Source organism: Telmatherina bonti, assembly GCF_933228915.1.
Source record: "Telmatherina bonti genome assembly, chromosome: 9".
Lineage (NCBI taxonomy): Eukaryota > Metazoa > Chordata > Actinopteri > Atheriniformes > Telmatherinidae > Telmatherina > Telmatherina bonti.
The window spans coordinates 30,971,785-30,991,403 of NC_136627.1; the positions used below are offsets into that span (position 1 = coordinate 30,971,785).

Genomic DNA, 19,619 nt, shown 5'->3' on the forward strand with positions numbered 1-19,619 from the left:
GACCTGTCTCAGATCACAGAAAATGTGCAAATCCTCATTGATATTCAGGCAAAACTAAGGGCTTAATAAGCTGCTGATATTTTGTTTGTCTGAAAATTCAGAGTCGCCTAAGGATTGTGGCGGAGCAGAAGTCTCAGAGTATGTCGTTGAGCTGTCCGAGGGCTCAAGTGGTGAGTTACATAAGCTGATAATCAAACTGCTGAACATTTCATTTTGGGGGCATTTGAGCTCATTTTAAACATTTTTTTTTCCCTTTAGGTACATCATGGGAGGTGGTGTACTCGGGGCCGGCTCTGGAACACATGTGTGATGGTTTGAAGCCTGGCTGCTCTTATCAGACGCGAGTTTACTGCAACAGCGAGGGAGGGAAGAGCCCAGTGAGTCATTCAGCATCAGAACACGTGCACACGTGGATGTGTGCACAGCTTTGTGCTTCTGCAACATAATTCATGATTATTGAGATTAAATTAGAATATATTTGCACTTTTATCTAAGCGGATAGAAAATTCGTGAAAATTTTATTTTTTTGCATTAAAGTTAAAGCCTGTGTCAGACCCCTGTCACGTTTATTGTTGTGCTTGCCTTTTTTAAAATAAAATAAAATGAGTTCAAATCTTGGCTTTCACTTTAACAGTAACCCCAAGATGATCTGATTTCATTTTTATGCAAGCACTTGATGTACATTTTTATTTCCGGTGAGTTTTAATAGGAAGTTGTTCTTTGGTCAGTGTATAGTGGGAGATGAGGTTACTTTTCCTGGTGTGTAAGTACAAGACGTAAGCCTACTAATCAATTAACCTTCCCTGCATGTGTCAGAGGATGTTTTTCTTAATTAGTCCAGTTCACAGGCGCTCTTCATTAATTTCTCCATCAGCTGTTTGTGCATGCATTTATTCGTGACGGGGCTGGTAAAGACACATGAGTCATTGTGTCGACTTCCTGCGTTTTTGGTGCAGCTCAATGTGACACAGAACTCACATGTTTTGCTTTGTTACAGACGTTCGGTCGGATTTTCACTTGTAAAAGAATCTAACTTTAGAAAGCAACATATTTCTTTCTATGCTCATTTACCTTTAGACTCCTCCCTGGTTGGCTGCAGCCTGAATCAGTCTGATAAGCTGTGGAAAATGAAAATCGTATTCAGTGTCTTTTATGAAAGCGAGTGAGAGGAGGGTGTGAGATTGTCAATTTGTTATTTTCTGTGGGTCTTAATTGGCACATTGTATTCCTTTGCAAGCTGTCAGAGATCCTGCAAGTCCAGACTCCCGCAGTGCCCCCAGGGTCCTGCCAACCCCCTCGACTGGTGGGCAAGCCCAAAGCCAGGGAGGTGCAACTACGCTGGGGTGAGTCATTCCTCTCAAACTTAGATCTGTGTGGGATGGATGCATTTGTCTAGTTAACTACCACAAAGTGGCGAGCTTTGATTATGCAGCATCTTATTCGTTTTCAGTTTTGCATAAAATGTACTATTTAATTTTTTCTTATTTGTGTTTTCATTGCCCTGATTATTAACATGTTATGTGCAAACGCATCAGGTCCCCCTCAGGTAGACGGTGGAAGCCCGGTTTCCTGCTACAGCGTAGAAGTGAGTGGGCCGCAGTCCGACGAGAGCAGAGAGGTTTACCAGGGTCCAGAGCTGGACTGTTCTGTGGGAGGGTTAATGCCTGGCAAAACCTACAGCTTCCGGCTCAAAGCTGCAAACAAGGCTGGGGTGAGAACCGATCCTTCACCAGCAAGAGGAATCATTTTTCTGGTCAAATGCATATTAAAAATCTACTGTGAAAATATCCAGTTGTTTTAATGGTTGTTCTTCTTTGGCGCGAAAAAGTTCGGACCTCTTTCGGACCGCTGTGAGGTTACAACTGGCCCTGGAGCTCCTGAGCAGTGCAAGGCCCCTTCAACCACATGCAAATCCCCCAGCTGTGTTATTGTGAGCTGGGAGGTAAGACGGCTTCATTTCCATGTATCACAGGCATCTTTCTGAGGACCTAATGGGAAAATAACTTAAAACTGCACCAATGTTCCGCACTTGTCACTTTCAGGTACCTGCATGCAACGGTGCTCCAGTGACAGAGTATCGTCTGGAGTGGGGAGCAGCTGAAGGAGCCATGCAAATGTGTTATAGTGGACCAGGAGTCAGCCATGAAATGAAGGGACTGCTGCCTGCAACCAACTACTTCTGTCGGGTGCAGGTGAGCGTTAATACACACATTTTTCTTTTTATTTATTCATTTTTTATGAAGTATCACTTAATGTCACTCCTTTTTTGTGTTTATTCAGTCTAAGCTGTTGCTTAAAGCCATCAATAATAAATTACATCTCACTTTAGATAAAGAATTAATTTTATATCTTAGAAGCCAATTTCAGCCTAAAACGCGAAGCAAGGAGACTCGCAGTGGAAGTATGTATTTAACATAAAGGAATAACAAAGATCACACAAATCCAGTGTCTATAAGCAGGAATTTCATGCCAGTGGAGACCAGATGAGAAATGTAAAATATTTAGATCATTTTTTCCTTCAGTCCGTAATCTCTTAAGCATTTGTTCAGCTTGAAGTCAGCTGATGTGCAGAGATTCTTCTGTCCTCTAAAGAGAAAAAAAATACTCTTAAACCCACATCTCTCATGTCAGTCCTCAGCATCAATTTTCAGCATCATTTCAACAGACTTTTGCTGCGTTTTAGATTATTTTATAGGGAGTTGAGGATGGAAATCTGATGCTAATTAATAGCAGTGACGTTTGCGCCAAATTTTTTGCGATTCATTCTTTGGATTTTTAGTTGTTGCTGATAATTTGGTAACAAGATACATAGCAGAGTTTTTATTATTGTTGTTCAGATGTTCTACCTAATGTTCTGGGCCATGACAATTACCTAATTAATCTTGTGTTATCAGTGTTCAAAACTCTTTGCTTTGTAACATGTCTACATTGGACCGCCACCTTGTGGTCAAAAAGAGACACTGCACGTGTGTCTTCCTGTCGTGCATCACAGCTGACGTTGACATGTCGGAATCAATCCCATGTCTTCTTGCGCAGGCTGTCAATTTGGCTGGTGTGGGGCCCTTCAGCGAGGCAGTGCTGTGCCAGACGCCTTGCTCTGTGCCTGCAGCTGTCAGCAACATCTACGTGCTCAAAGAGTCCGAGCTGCAAAAATACGAGACGCCAGCAGATGCAGATGAAGACGATGAAGAAGAGGAGGAAGAAAGTTGTCCTCAGCCTCCGCCAGTGTTTTCTCCATCCACCTGCCTAGGTATTTGCTGGGACCCTCCATGTGATCATGGCTCAGAGATCACATCCTACCTGATTGACCTTGGAGAGAGACAACCCATCGTCGTTGGCCCCATCACCAAACACATCATCCAGCATCTGCAGCCTGACACCAGCTACAGGTCGGTGCTTCATTGCAGTCTCAGATGGTTGCAAAAGGTTACGTTAGGCTTGCACTGCACGACTTTGAACTTTTCAGATGTCAGCTCGAGTTAGCAGTTTGGAAGCGTTGGATCACTGCACACGCAAATCATAAAAATGATATAATTAAGAAAGACACACTGAGTTTGTATATAGTATATATAGTTTGTCTGGAGTGCTTTGCGTTTGGAACTATTCTTAATCTCCCTCTTATATATTGCTGGTAATTCTACTGATGACTTTATTTGATCTTATTAATTTATTTAATTTATTAAACACAGCAGCACCTTTCTAATGAAGGACTCTAATCTGTTTTCCAAGTTTTCTTTTTTCTGTCTTTTCTTTTAGCTGGGCAATGAATGTAATTAGCTTTTAGGAAAATCTTGTTAATCTGAGAATTAATTTTTCCCTTGATGCACCGTTTTATTCGAGCTGTTCATGTAAAGTCAGCTGGTACTGTTGCAGGGCCAGATGAGATGTGTAAAACCTGTCCGTATCCCAGTACTCAGGCAGCCGCGGGAGAAAATCCTTTGCCAACGAGATGAAATACAGATAATGCCACTTCAGGCTCGCAGGGTCTTTGCAGCTCTCTGATGTTGTCACTTCTCTACTGCTTGTGTCTCAGGATCCGAATTCAAGCGCAGAATAGTCTGGGAACAGGACCCTTTAGCCACACCTTTAAGCTGAAGACAAAGCCGCTGCCCCCACAGCCTCCACGCCTGGAGTGCACCGCCTTCAGCCACCAGACTCTCAGGCTCAAGTGGGGCGACGGCCCAGCCAAAGCTGCCACCTCAGACGCCCTCCAGTATCAGTTGCAGATGGGGGACAAGAACGGCAGGTCAGTGGTCCGGAAGTCAGGTGACGAGGAAAAGAAACGAGATATGAACAGATAGTAATGACAGCAACTCTTCGGACACAGTGCCCTGGAAGAATAAGACGACAGAGATAGCTTAGGCTGCCGTATATTAAGAGGAGTTACTTGTCTGATTTGCTTTTTTTTCTTTTTCCTTTCCATATTTACTCTGTGCTCATTAAATCCTTTCTCTCCCTTTTTCATGTTCCTGTCATTGCAGATTTATATCCTTGTATAAAGGGCCATGCCATACACACAAAGTCCAGAGGCTTAATGAGTCTACCTCTTACACGTTCCGCATCCAGGCCTTTAATGAGGCGGGCGAAGGGCCCTTCTCCAATGTTTACACATTCACCACCCCACGCTCTCCTCCAGCCCCTGTGAAAGGTACAGTGCTACTTTTTCTTCCTTAATTCCTCTCATTCTTTCTCCACGGTACAAGTTCTTATTATCTTCACAAGCGTTTCCTGCTGACAGCCAGTGTGCTTAGCTTTTAACCTCATTTAACCAAGGCCAGACTTTCATTTGAGTAAGACTCAGCTGCCACAGATTCACTTGTCGGCCATCATCATGAGTCGGGCTGCTCAGCTCTATGGTCTGTCCTCTGCAAAGCCTCTTTTGATCCTCGGTGCAGTCAATAATGAGGATGTCGGCTTTATTGTCACTGTGGCAGCTTTTTGAATCAGACAGCCGTGCACCAGAATGGTCAGTGTTTCTCCCCACAGTGAAGTGGACTCTCAGACATACAGTTCAGATAAAGTTTAAATACTACCTTCTTGATTAGTGTTTTGCTAATGACACAGAATGAGTATGATGGGTCTTTTTCCCATCATACAGCCTTTCACCCATCTTGATGGCAATAATGAGGTACTTTCTCTCTAAAGAAAGCTTAAATAAATAAATACGCCATTTAATTTTGTTTTGGACTCTTGTCCTATAAACAGGTAGGTAGATGGTCTCTGAGGTCTCATATGTCATGTTTTAAATGGGTTTAATGATGTTATGATTCATCAATAAATACACATTAACTTCTACTCCTTGATCTGATTGGACACACATTTACAAGTTGCGTGGAATTGTCTCTGTTCTGTCTTTATCTTCACCTTCCAGCACCTAAAGTGGAGCGTCTAGATGACAACTCCTGCGAAGTCACATGGGAGGCCCTGGCACCCATGAAGGGGGACCCAGTCATCTACACCTTGCAGTGCATGATGGGGAATTCAGAGTTTAAACAGGTATTGGTGTTGCTGTGTGAAAGTTTAGCTCTCCATCTCCACGTCCTTCCCCGCTACCTCCGTCTGACGTGTCATTCGTTACAGTGGCCTTTTTATGCAGATCTGGATCCAGATGGATTCAGGGCCTTTAATGTTTTCATGGTGCCATTGTTGCATTCTGTATTAGTCACCGCTGATTTTAAATTGCCCACTTATGCAAAGGTCATTGATCCATGAGATATCTGAGATGTCTCGCCCCCCTGCCAGCACATTCATCCCTCATAACGACCTGCAGCCATGTTAACATGGAATAATGGTCACGGCAGGCTTATGGTAATCTCAGCACACGGCAATTGAATCAGGAAGCTGAAATATGTGTCTGTCCTTCCTGTTTGTTTCTCTCTTTATGGTTAGTGTCAGTGGCATCACTTTTTTAAGTAAGGGACATTATTCTTTGGGTGAGGATAGGAGCACCTGCCGGACGGTTAACAAGATTCACAAAACTTCTTCTGGTCTGGTGCAGTATTCCTGCTATCCAGTACATTTTTGTCCTCTCCTTCAAATATTTGTTTTTTTAACTAAGAAATCTTCAGTTTGATTAGTTACTAGTTTCACTTTAACAGCAATGATAATATTTTTTGCATATTTAAATAAATTCAATTCAACTTTGTTGTGAAGTGGCGCTATACAAATAATGTTGTCACAGGGCACTTTACATACACAAATCAACATACACATAATTTCAAGCCAATTCATACATATCCTATAATAAAACCAACTGATTGCATCAAATCATGACTTCGATCCAATCCCCCATCCTGAGCTACAAGAGGCAACTGTGGGAAGGAAAAAACTCCCCTTTAACAGGAAGAAAACCTCCGGCAGAACCCGGCTCAGGGAGGGCAGCCATCTGCCTCGACTGGTTGGGGTGGAGACGACAGGAAAGACAGATCAACATGCACACCTGCACTTATTTAGGAAAAAGAATTGATAACTGGACATTAGAAGTCATGTCAACTAAAAATCGAAAGGAAACTCAGGTTGGCAAAACGGATAACGCCTCACTTTTACCAAGGGTTAATCATAACAAATTTATCTAAAAGATAGTCTATTAATGCAAATATCAATTCTGTTCCTGTTCTTATTCCTATTTAGCAAGTCTGATAAGAGTAAGCATGTTTTTTTTTGTTTCTTTTTTGTCAACTTTACTTTCAGCGAGGAACTTTTAGGAAAGGGATCCACTATTCTCATCCTGCTTTCTGTTTCCAGGCCTACAGAGGTGCTGCCACATCCTACCATGTGCAGAACCTGCAGCCCAACAGCGACTACCGTTTCCGAGTATGTGCTATCAGGCAGTGCCAGGATGCAACAGACCTGAGCGGTCCCTACAGCCCCACAGTCACCCTCCCCCCCCAGCGGAACGATGTGGCGCTGGGCAGCAGCGCGGCCGGCCCAGGGTCCCGAACCGGCACCGAGTCCAACCGAACCAGACAGAGCCTGACAGACGAGCAGTGCGCTTTCCTCCTCCTCATGGTTTTCGCCGTCATCGCCATACTCATTGCTTTTGTCATCCAGTACTTTGTCATCAAATGAGCAGTTTGCGCCACCCAGCTGCAGGGTTATAGCTTTACTCCCCCCACCCCCCACCCCCACCCATCTATCTGTTGTTTTGTATTCTTTGTTTTGTACTTCAACTGTTTTCCGGTTTCAACACAGTAATTGCATTAGCTGAAACGGGGTGCCGCAGGAGGCTGAGCTGGTGGAGAAGAGAGTCATAAATTGAGGATGTAACATCTCATTTGGCACCTGTGACACCTTCCGGACTCTCCTGCCTTTTGTCCCCTCGCCCCAAGTTTGTTGTATGTGCTCAGTTCAGATCTCTGATGCGTAACTGTTAGCTTCCTGCGCAAAAGGAACTCAGAAAGCATACGGTTCTGGTTTATTTTGGGGGGGGGGATGTGGCGCATATATAAAATGTATAGAAATAGTCTTTATTTATATTTCCATTTACGTGTCAAGTATAAAACTGTTTTTTTGATAGATGTGTTCCAAAAATACTATGTAGGTGTGTCATTAGCCTATGCGCTATTTGATCGTGGGACCTGATGGGCCAGTGTTTGCACAGTGAGATGTGTGTCCAGATGTGTATACTGTATGTAGTTTGTGCCACAGCGGTACACGGCTGGGAGGACTTAAGGGCCAGATGAAGGGACTTATCTTCCGGCATGCAGGAGTTTCAGGAGACCAGAAGAAATGGAAACAAAAGAAAATCTTTATCACAGTATAGAACGCTCATTTAGCACTTTCCAACCTTTTTGATGTTCAGAATGTTTAAGGATGCAAAAATGACTGGAGAAATGTTAGTATATTTTTGTACAGCAAGGACACGAAGATCTGTAGGATTGAGGAGAAAAAAAATGCTCAGTATAAAGTTAGAAAACAAAAACCAAACTAACAGTGAATTCTAATTATTTTTACTATCATGTAGTTATACTGTAGCTTGTTTTTACAATCATGCAGCTGCTTTACTCCGAAATATTGTTGTTCAGCACAAAAAAAAAAAGTGTATGCTTTCTTGTACGTTTTGTTTTATTTTGTTTTCCCCTGGTAATTGATTTTGGACATTAGTGGAGAAAACCTTGACTGACTGCGTTTTTGGTCTTGTGATGCATTTTATAGAACACACTTTGAGATTGTGCAAGCCCTACTTGTGTTTTGGGTGTTTTAAAAGTTGTAGTATCACATAATGTGTCACTGAAACAGCTACTCTCAGCAAAAATAGAAAAAAAGAGGAAAAAACTTTAAAAAAAAAAAAAAAAAATTTAAGAAAAAGTGTGTACCAGTTGTTTCAGAGGCCTTAATTGGAGAGGGGGAAAAAAGTCTCGGGAGAAATTTCTTTTTCTTAAGTTCTCTTAAGTTGGCTGGCTGTTTTTTTGGGGTTTTTTTCTTTTAGTGTTAGAAAACACTAAAATGTGTTTTATTTCCTTTAACTTTTGCAGCATTCGTTTGATGTTAACATGTAATCATAAGAGAAATGGAAAGTAGTTCTATATATTAAGATTTATCTTGGTTTCTTTTGTCAGGTCATACATGTGTGAAGTATATTTTTTTATAATATTGAAGTAATATAAGTTAATACTCTCCACAGAAGATGAAAAATCCTGAGTAGTCATAAATCATGGAATGCAAAAGGCGGATACAAAAACGTGTTATCATGTACTTCCTGTGAATCTAAATTTGCCTTTTCTCTGTGTAAGTATTTGTGACAGATTGCTGACACCGAGTTATCAGTGGTAATCTGGCTGTAGGGTCTAGTGTTGTTTGGTTTTGGGCAGATCCCTGCTATTTGCAACTGTAAAAATGAAATGCAGGTACCTTGCAAAACGTCCTGAATAATTACATGATTTGGTCCTTCAGACATTCTGCAAATGTCTTCTCTTTGTCATTTAAAGAATTGAAATTCCTATTTTTGATAGCGATTGCAACGTGTGCCATTTTAACACCTCTTCACCGTGGGCTAACTACCTTTGGCTGGGGAGATCAACAAAATGCTACAAAAATGAGTAAAATATGCACAAAAATAGACCATTTTTATGTAATTTTAATGTTTGCAGTTACCTCATACACCGTACATTCCAAAATGAAAATTTGTTATACTATACATACTACCAGACATATCACTTTACAATGTTCGTTATGGGAAAAATGTATAATCATAGATATGTATCTAAAGTGTATCTGTATAGCCATGATATCTACAAAGGATCCATGCACAATAAAAGATTTATAATTCTTCATCATGTTTGGCGTTTCAGCATGTGAGTCTTTGTTTTTCTTTTTTTTAACATGACTGTTTGAAGCACTATTTAGCCGTCATGCATGAGTTTTAAAATGAAAATCCTGCTAATTTGAGTTTTAAACACCTTTCCAGTCAGGTTATGGTGACTTTCAAAACATCGAATTAATTGTCAAATTTTTTTATTTTTGGGCTTTTAAGCTTTTGTTTCATTAAGCTTTCATTTTCTGGAAAAAGGTTTGGAGAAAAAAACAAGTACGTCTTTTAAGGGTTAACTCATTTAAACATCAGACAGAAAGTGACATAATGAGGTAAAAAGCTTTCAAAGAAACAGAATTGTAAAAAAAAAAAAAAAAAAAATCAAACTACATTAACTTTATATCAGTGACTTGCCAACATGAGTCAGTTATTCGTGCCGTCATGAAGCCAAGTTTGATATTCTATCCAACAAGCAGCAGAGATCACAGTTGCTTCTGTTACTTCCACCGTTTATCCTTCTATTCCAGTGGATCCTGTTAAGGGGTGTGAAATGAACAAGGACTCTACTCCTGTACCTCAGTTTATTTTTTAGATTTAATTTTGATTGCAGCTCATGGTGCAGATGGTAAACGTGCAACAAAATTCATTCCTTTTTATTTCTATCACACTTTAATTACTTTCCTAATGACACCTCTTTTTTATTATTATTGTCTCTTCTTTTATTAAAGTTATTCCACAGATTGGCTCATTTCACTCAGACACAGCATTCCCTCAGTTCAGTCCTGAACATTTTCTCTGTCTTTCAAATGATCCTCTTTCTCTTTTCTTTTTGGTTGTGTCTTTTGATGAGTCAAACATGTTTGTAAAATGCAACATTTTACCAAATGAAGATGGTTTCTCACTGATTGCCCCTTTTGTAAACTGAAAGGAGATTGTGTCCTGTGATGGACTGGTGACCTGTCCGGGGTGTACCCCACCTCTCACCTCTCAGGCTCCAGCTTCCCCATGACCCTGAACTGGACCAAGCAGTACCGAAAATGAATGGATGTGTCTGAAAGTTGCAGCTGCAGAGAAGTGTGGGATGTATTTATTTCTTTGCCTTTATGAAGGATAGCCCAGAGCTTCTGAAGCTGAAGGAGATGAAACAGGAATCCCTGCCCATCTTTTCCATAGAATTTAGGGAATTCCAGCAGCTCTCATCATAGCCGTTGCTTTATATTTCCAGGTCATTTTACTCAGTCAGGATGAGACTCCATTAGCCAGACCCAGGGAAGGAAAGCAGGGTGTTTGTTGAAAGAGGGAAATGTACAGTTCTGACATTATAACCGTGCTGAAGTCTGAACAACTCCTTTTACAGCACAGGTTTCTCCAATAAACCGAGCATTTAGATACAACAACCACATCTATACCTGTGCTTTAAAATGTGACAAAACAGAAATATGGACGATATTAAACCTTTGAGGAGATCTTCCATGCAGAATTGTACTTTTTTCATATCACAAAGACAAATAAGTGCAACATCCCATCAAACTAAGACTAAAAAACTAAACTTTCATAAGCTGAAGGTCTGGCTGAATCTGTGGTGGTGAGTCAGTTTTCAGAGAAATTATTCATAAAATATTTAACCTGATGCATCCGTCTGCACATCAGGTTATTAATGATAATAGTTTCTATCCTTTCATTTAATACCTCAGAATAAAGAAGCTCATCCTTGAGATATTCTGGAAATCATCACCAACCTGATCACAATCTCACAAGTACAAATTCAAATGCGTCCTCTGCCAGGTCATCACAGTTCATCGCTGCTGTTTCATTGTGCAGATATGTGTGTGTGTGAGAGAGAGAGAAAGATGCTGGAAGTTTCTGGAAAAAAGATGCATCAGTTTTTCCTTAAGCAGACCAGTTACTCCTCAATAGTGAAGCTCACTGTGATAAATGAGGTTGAGAGCTGGTTCGCACACTTCAGTCGCTGCATTGTGAAAAACACCAGCTCTTCTTGAGAGATGGATTGCAAACACTTGAAAACAAACAAAGGAAAAAAAAACAACAGAAAAACAAGCTTTCTCTGTTGCACTGTTTTGACGTAAGTAAACAATGACACACAAGAGGAGCTCCTGCTGACCCTCTGGGGTCCGGGTGGTTTATCCAGCAACGGGTCACCTCAGCAAACACACGCAAATAAACCCAAATGCCAGTGTGTCTCTTATGGCAAAGGTTCAGTGAGTTCTAACGATATGAGAGCTCTGAGCCAACAGAGCAGAGCAGCGGTCATCTTGGCTTTGTTGACTGATGTCACTTTGGACATGAAACAGGAAAACCTGCAGATCAGGAAGGAAAAATACAGACTTCTTCATGACTAAGACATCTATTGTGATGCACAATGAGAATTTTCCTTTAATTTTCCTATCTCCTTTTTCCATTCCACCCACCTTGACACACCTTGAAGCCTGATGAGTCACTGAAGGCAGCACCGCATTAAAACGTAGAATTCTAAACAATTACCTTGATTCAGGATTTCAGTCTGCACCACCAAAGCTTTTTAAAGTCTAAATGACTTTTCAGTCACACTGCAAACTCTGACCATTTGTTTTCATCTCTATTTCTAACTAAAACACAATTTCTGGGGATCAGCTGAACAGCAAACCATACTGCTGCACATACAACAAATATTGAGGCACCCTCCTTCTTCTTCCTCTGTCTTCCTCATCTTTCTTTCTATCTCTGTGGCTGGAATGTCCACTATTTTTTCTTACTTTGGGTAGCCTAAAGACAAGAATGTTAAGGGGGATGAGGGAGGTAAACACACAAATACTCATTTTTCAGTGATCTTTTAAAGACAGTATTTTAAACACTTCACTATTTGGTGCATTAATGAAATAAAATAAAAATGTCAGTAAGTTTTCTTATAAAGAGTTCTTATAAATCCATATCAACAGGATGCTCAGTGTGCATCTGTTCCCAGAGCAGAGCATCACTGGCTGGGAGGTCGCCTTAAATCCCACTCCCTCCTTCTTGTACTGTTTACCATAATCTGTTTTGCCATCATCTGATTATGAAGATTACTTGGGCACTCAGGCAGTAGGCAACCCCCACTGATGCTCCCTGACTCCTCAGGGTGCTGTGGAGGAGGTGCTCCTTTCTTCTTCTCATAACGCAGCTCATCTGGTCATTAGCATCAGGACAGGCTCTGCCACTTCAGACAATTCCCCTGCTGGTGTTGCTGCTCTCCATCTGCACACAGTAACTCGACAGGGATTGAAAAGTTAAACGGCTGAAGACTCATCCTAATTTCACAGGTAAAATCACCTCCAAAGATTTCTTTCCAACCGGTTTTTTTTTTTTTTGGTTTTAGACATGAAGCTTATTTCGCTTTGCAAGTGACTTTTTATGCTTTTTAAAACTTACTGCAGCACTTTAAATTAAATGTAACTTTAAGCAAAAAACCAAAATCAAAATGTGTTTTAAAACATATGTGGTGTATCTAATGTCTTTACCATGTGAGCTGCCTGGAGCTGTGTGAGAACGGGGTGTTTTAATGTGTGTCAGCCTGCCAGCTTCCTGATAATCATCAGGCAGCGGTACACAGAACATGTTTTGGAGATAACACAGGTTTTCTCCTTTAATATTAAATATTTCTCTTTCAACAGCCACTCGTTGAGTCCAGATTTACCCTCAGCACGGTCCCAGCTTACAGTAAAATTGGCATGCCCTGGGCCAGACCCCAGGTGGACCTTCATGCTGGTGGAGCAGAGGCCATGGACCAGTACAACACAGATGACCATCACTATGAGGGGTCCCTGTTCCCCACCTCCACCCTCATCCCTGTTACCGTCATTTGCATCCTCATCTTTATCATCGGGGTGACCGGCAATACCATGACCATCCTCATCATCCAACATTTCAAGGACATGAAGACCACCACTAACCTCTACCTGTCCAGCATGGCGGTGTCTGACCTCATCATCTTCCTCTGCTTGCCCTTTGACTTGTACCGCTTGTGGAAGTACGTCCCCTGGCTTTTTGGGGAGGCCGTGTGCCGCTTCTATCACTACATCTTCGAGGGCTGCACCTCGGCCACCATCCTGCACATCACTGCTCTGAGTATCGAACGTTACCTGGCCATCAGCTTCCCTCTCAGGAGCAAAGTGGTGGTGACTAGACGCAGGGTCCAGTACATCATCATCGCCCTGTGGGGCTTCGCCCTGGTTTCTGCAGCTCCAATGCTCTTTCTGGTGGGGGTGGAGTATGAGAATGACACACACCCAGACTACAAAACAGGGCAATGCAAGCATACCAGCTACGCAATCAGCTCTGGTCAGCTGCACATCATGCTCTGGGTGTCCACCACTTACTTTTTCTGTCCGATGCTCTGCCTCATCTTCCTTTATGGCTCCATCGGTTGCAAGTTGTGGAAAAGCAGAAATGATCTGCAGGGCCCCTGTGCATTGGCCAGAGAGAGATCACACAGACAAACAGTCAAGATCCTGGGTGAGTTGAGACATCATGCTTCTTAAAATAATATTTAGGAGCAATAAAGTCAAAGATAAAGAACAGACCAATTATACTGAGCATAATACTGTTACTCCTTTTTGGTTCAGTTTATAAAAGGTTTTCAGTAGTAATTTAACCCACTCAAACTCCGAACCAATGTACTTGCAGGAAGTAATCCGTTTTGTAAAGCTGGTGGAGGATAAATTGAAGCCATATTATTACTAATGTTTGCGTTATTGATCAGCTATCATTAACTACTAAAGAAAATAGTTACTTATTAACGATGGTTTAACCAGCAGAAGCAGGTGGCTATTCACACTTATCTTTTTTTTCCTGTTGAAACAAGTCCAACAAAGTGTGTTTGGGTTGTTTGGGTTACCCAACAGTTCCAGCAATGTTACTCAAAATGTGATTTTGGTCTTTGCAAACAACCAAAAAGATGATATTCATCACAGATTATCTTCAAAACAGATAGATATTCCACACTTCAATACAGCATATAAATCTGATTTTCTCTGATTTTCCTCCACAGAAGCTAAAACAAACTGATACAGGAGATCTTAAACTCTCTTTATCGAAGCAGAAACCCATGTGTTTGCACAGTCATTTTGCTTTTCAGCTGTGCTGAAGAAGAAGAAAAAAAAGCTGTCTTAAAGATAAGAATCTGAGATTTCTGGTTTTCTGTGCTGGCCTTGAAAGCATTATCCCTTTTCAGAACTCTTTTTCTTCTTTGGTACAAAAAAAAAAAAAAAAAAAAAAAAAGAGCCAAAACATTCATCTCTCCTTCAGCATGATGACTGATAGTTGTTTCAATCTCTTTTCTGAAGAGCGAGCTGGTGCCATGTGTGCTGTTGATGATATGATCTGGTTAATTAGCCTTCTTTGTCAGAAGCTAATCATGTCCTGCCACTGCACACACTGATTAGCCTAATTTCCAGCTCTGCTATACTGTGAAGGAAACCATGTTTTACTCTATGGTCAAGCCGGTCCGTATTTTCCAAATGTTTAATTATGATGCATTCATTATGATATTAACGCTCCTCATTAACTCAGCAGAAACAGCACTGAGCCCATCCAATCTAACTTACAGCCCACATTTCTTGAATCTCGAATTGGACTGTCATCAGAGGCCGATATCAATCAGCCTTAATGGAAGTTCACTCGCAACCCTGGATCCATTTTCGATCTACTGATGTCACATTTCTCACGAATCTCTCAAGTTGCATCAGTAGCATCTGTTCATTCCTTCTTTTCCTGCTATTTTTAATTCACAAATAATTCAGGCACCTTTCTTTAATTACAGGACTGACATTTACTGTCCTTACAGAAATGACTGCCCCTTTCACAGACTGGTGATAGTTTTATCTGCGAGGGCTTCTTGATCAATACTGGTGACTCAATAATTAGCTCACCCCTCACACATATCTGCCCTTGTTCTTTGTTGGATTTGAGGCGAGTTTTCTGCTCACTGAACCTTTTCTGCTGCATTTGTCCTCTAACGTCTTGCTCACTTGTTTCTAAATGTGACTTTCCAGACAACAGACACATTTAGAAACAAGGTAGGTTGTGTGTAGGGTGTGTGTAATGTGCCAGGGCTTCAGAAGAAGCTCTTTCGACGTTTCTGTAATTGCTGCTGGTAATTATTAAATGTCAGGGGTGACTGCAGATGACAGGATACTTAAAAAAGCTTGAAAATCAATTATCTAAAACAGGCTCTTGTTATAACCAAGCCCAGCATGATTTCATCCTTCAAACTTAAAGGACACGTTATGTTTTACATATTGAGGATACCCTTGTTGTTCTCTTATTATTTAAACACAAAGGCACTACAGTACTACAGCTACTAAAAACTGATATGTTTTCGAAAGGATCATCAATTTATCTCCAAAAGAAGAATTTCACACTTTGTTTGCTGCTCCAGTCAGATGGAGACATAGACGTAACTGACGTAGATCATGTTTTTGGTTTGTTAAGAACAAAAATGTGAATGGACAAACGTCAGTTCCTTGTGACTATTTCATGGCCATGTGTAGTGACTCCTGTTGTTGCTTGGCAACCTGGTGGTGAAGACTGAGTACGACTAGATGCCATTCTTACATTTAATACAAAGTAATGCAAGTTTGGTTGATTTTATTGTTTTGTTGCACCATGGAACTGTGATGGACTGGTGACCTGTCCAGTGTGAACCCTGCTTGCCGCCCAGTTATTGCTGGGATTGGCTCCAGCTGCTGTTTTATAGTTCATTTGCAGACCTAAAAGCAGTGGTGTACTCCGGGGTATACACAGGAATACGGAGTATACCCATTTCTTTTTTCAGTCGGCTTTCAGTATTCTCACTTCTAAACCTCCTGTGATGCTGCTTTTACAATTCCAAACATCCCGACACGTGTACCGACGTCACCCAGCAGCTCAGCTAAGATCACCTATTCTATACTGGTGCAGTTAGCCATCAGCTGCCTGAACATAAACATAATACAGATATATGTATATATGTCTATGAGTCTGTCTCTCACTAGTCTGTGTGCCAGTAAAGGTTTAGTCATTTCATAATTTTTCCTGAAACCGAAGAGCAGAAATTATGTGACAATGAGAAAATATACTGATGGATTTTTGGGATAAACTAAATAAAGTAGTAATACGTGTCACTTTTTCTGAAACAGTGTTTCTCTGGTCGACTTTTTTTTTTCTGTTTTAAAAGAAAGGGTGAAAACTTGATAGTACACCCACTTCTTAAGGGATCCACCACTTCCTAAAAGGTATTTGTCTTCTCATCTAACTGCCAACATGCCAACACTCATTTATTCCTCCCAACTTTCTCTCCCTCACAGTGGTGGTGGTGTTGGCCTTCATCATCTGCTGGCTGCCCTACCACATCGGCAGGAACCTCTTTGCCCAGGTGGATGACTATGAGACGGCCATGCTGAGCCAGAACTTCAACATGGCCTCCATGGTGCTCTGCTACCTCAGCGCCTCCATCAACCCTGTTGTCTACAACCTCATGTCACGGAAGTACAGGGCAGCGGCCAAACGCCTCTTCCTGCTGCACCAGCGGCCCAGACAAGCCCACCGCAGCCAGAGACAGCTCTGTGTCATCGATCACATCTCCACCCTGAACGAAAGCCTGACTGGGGTCTGACTATGAACCACCCACTTACTAACCGGAGGGAGTTTGCAGCTTTATTTAACATTAATGGAAATGCAGTGAGCATGTGCAAAAGAGAGATGTTATCTTTGAGAGGGGAAACAAGGCTCAGTGTTCCACATCAATTCAGCCTGATTTATAACTCCTCAGTGGGATTCTTTTCACAAAGACATGACAAGGATTCAGTCATGAGTGTATGTATCTACCGTGTGAGTGTTATTCCCCTCATGCAGCAGTATTTACCTCCAGATTGCATCCTGCTCTTAAGCGTTTTGTTAGAAGCATAATTTCAGTTCACATTTATAATCTGCAGCACAGACAAGTTAGTAATCTCTCTATTAATGAAAGATGTGTTCATTTGTAATTTTTGATTGTTGTCAACCACATGCTGGTGTGTGATTAGGTTTGTTTAATGTACAGTGAACAATTGCTGTGATAATGTTTGTTCTCATAAATCCAGAAGAACAAAACAAGTAAACCTATTAGCGGTGGGCCATTAGCTCTGCAGATCTGTAAGTGGGTATTGCTGTGTGTGAGTGTGTGTTTAAACAGGTTGCACATACATTTGATGAAAGTAGATTAGAAATTGTTGTGTGTGTGTGTGTGTGTGTGTGTGTGATGCCGAGGCCACCTGAGCCCGGAGGTTTTTGGGGTTGTGTACGTGCCAGTCGTCACTGACATGGCTATTATATTAAACAGGCTCTGAGTTAGATTTACACTGGCAGCCAACATCCCTGCATCACCATATTCAAAGTAATGGCTGCTCTAAGAGCTTTTCAAAGAGGAACAAAGACATTAGGTTGTCAGCGGAAGCTGAGATTATCACTTTTACTGCTTCGACTTGCATATGTTGTACAATTCTTTTTCAGTGAAAGAGAAAAAAAAAACTTTTGTAACTCATGTGCTGCTTCTTCAGGAAAGGTAATGTCAGAGTATTGTATTTTAAGTTGAGAGATGTCTAAAATAAAACCCCCCTTTTTTTTCCCCAAGTTCTGCCTCTCATACATCATGTTCTTTAAAAAGAACTGTCATGATTTTGCCCATGAATCATCAGACCTTGGTTTGCACAAACACAAAGAGACATAGTCGCTCTGGGCTGACTCATCCATATGACACTTTTTTTTCATGGAGCCATTCATCTCCTCACCAGATGAGCTGCAGCAGCCTGCAAAAGCTCATAACCCACAGACCATCCTGCCATCACCTGGAGGTAAGATCAACAAGCAGCGTGGCTCCTCTCATGGTTATTTTCTTTCATTGGTGATGAAGAGAGTTGCTGCAAGCTGTTTGTAAAAAGCTGCCAAAAGCTCCTTGAGGTTTTTTTCCCCACACCTACTTCAAATCATTTAGCTTCAGGTATATACAGTTTATTGTATTTGACTTTTCAGAAAACTCACTGCACACATTGCTTTTGGGCTCTGTAGGATAAATTCATACATACTGATTGTAACCATTAACTTTGGGTTAAATGTAATGACAATAATTAAAATATTTACAAAGTTAATATAATTTTATTTGTATTTTTCTGAAAAAAAATTACATAAAATTTGAAGACTTTGTCTTAGTGCAGGGGCTGCACGGTGGTGCAGTGGTTAGCACTGTGGCCTCACAGCAAGAAGGTCACTGGTTCAATCCTTGGCTGGTTTGGTCAGTGGCCTTTCTGTGTGGAGTTTGCATGTTCTCCCCATGTATGCGTGGGTTCTCTCCAGGTACTCCAGCTTCCTCCCACCTTCCAAAACACATGCATGATAGGTTAATTGGGCACTCTAAATTGCCCCTAGGAGTGAGTGTGAGCATGAGTGGTTGTTCATCTCTCTGTGTGTGGCCCTGCAATGGACTGGCAAGCTGTCCAGGGTATACCCTACCTGTCACCCAAAGCCAGCTGGGATAGGCTCCAGCTTCCCCACAACCCTGAATTGGAATAAGGAAAATGAATGAATGTCTTAGTGCAACTATCTTTTTCACCACAAGGGGGAAACAAAGTTTACAGCAGAAATGTACGTATTCAAGGACCGAATAAAACAAGAGAGCCATTTAAAAACAGATTTAACTATCATAATCTATAACTACAACATTTTGAATAAAAGCTTGTTAATTAATCATTTTATCATTTTCTCCTTTAGTCCCAATTTTGAAAAATTATTCACAACCAATGATCACTTTCTGTTCAACTTTCAATGCTGCTATGAGTGTGGCTATAGAAAACTGTGCTAAAATGGAGTTTATTTGCTCACTATTCAAAGCCCAAAGGAGTACTTCTATCCCTGTGGCTTTTTGTCATTGCAGTGCCACTGCTTTCGCTCTGTCCCCCTCCCCAATCTAAAAGCTTTTCCCACCCTGAGATGACTGTGAGGTCAGTCATCTCAAATTACAACTGCTCACCATGAAGGCTGTAATAATTGAGAGTCAAGGGGATTTGGAATGACGCTTTTTGGAGGTGTGAGCTAAATTATCTTGTGTGAACATAAAAGGCTGACGTGGTTTGTGTAGCTCACCTGTTCATGCTCATGTTTTTGAGTCTGAAGAGGCAGACGTGTTCCAGAGCAAGCTCTCTGGGCTTATTGCACAGCTGGGTAACACAGAGATGACAAACAAGTCTTTGGCTTATAAAAATAACAAAAATCCCAGGCACAGCAGCACTTTAATGAGTGGCGATAGCAATGATAAACTTAATGTATGAATCACTTATCACCCCATTTTAGAAAGCTTTTAGAAGCAAGCTTCCAGTGTCTAATG

The 19,619-nt window shown here is 41.3% G+C and overlaps 2 protein-coding genes across 2 annotated transcripts in view; both read left to right on the forward strand.

Annotated features, from left to right (window-relative positions):
• Positions 1–9,240, forward strand: part of fndc3a (fibronectin type III domain containing 3A) — a 42,822-nt gene extending 33,582 nt beyond the window's left edge. The window contains exons 16-26 of the mRNA XM_079246562.1: positions 102–170; positions 259–377; positions 1,238–1,343; positions 1,536–1,711; positions 1,829–1,942; positions 2,043–2,192; positions 3,037–3,389; positions 4,034–4,246; positions 4,482–4,648; positions 5,372–5,496; positions 6,745–9,240. Of these exons, the coding sequence (XP_079102688.1) occupies positions 102–170; positions 259–377; positions 1,238–1,343; positions 1,536–1,711; positions 1,829–1,942; positions 2,043–2,192; positions 3,037–3,389; positions 4,034–4,246; positions 4,482–4,648; positions 5,372–5,496; positions 6,745–7,068 (1,916 nt within the window). The 3' untranslated portion in view covers positions 7,069–9,240. The remainder of the gene's footprint in view (positions 1–101; positions 171–258; positions 378–1,237; positions 1,344–1,535; positions 1,712–1,828; positions 1,943–2,042; positions 2,193–3,036; positions 3,390–4,033; positions 4,247–4,481; positions 4,649–5,371; positions 5,497–6,744) is intronic.
• Positions 9,241–12,954: 3,714 nt separating this feature from the next.
• On the forward strand, positions 12,955–16,877 carry mlnr (motilin receptor; the record flags this gene model as incomplete). Its single annotated transcript, XM_079246391.1, has 2 exons — positions 12,955–13,738; positions 16,570–16,877. 2 exons carry the CDS (start codon positions 12,955–12,957, stop codon positions 16,875–16,877), a joined length of 1,092 nt encoding a protein of 363 aa, XP_079102517.1.
• Positions 16,878–19,619: the final 2,742 nt, after the last annotated feature.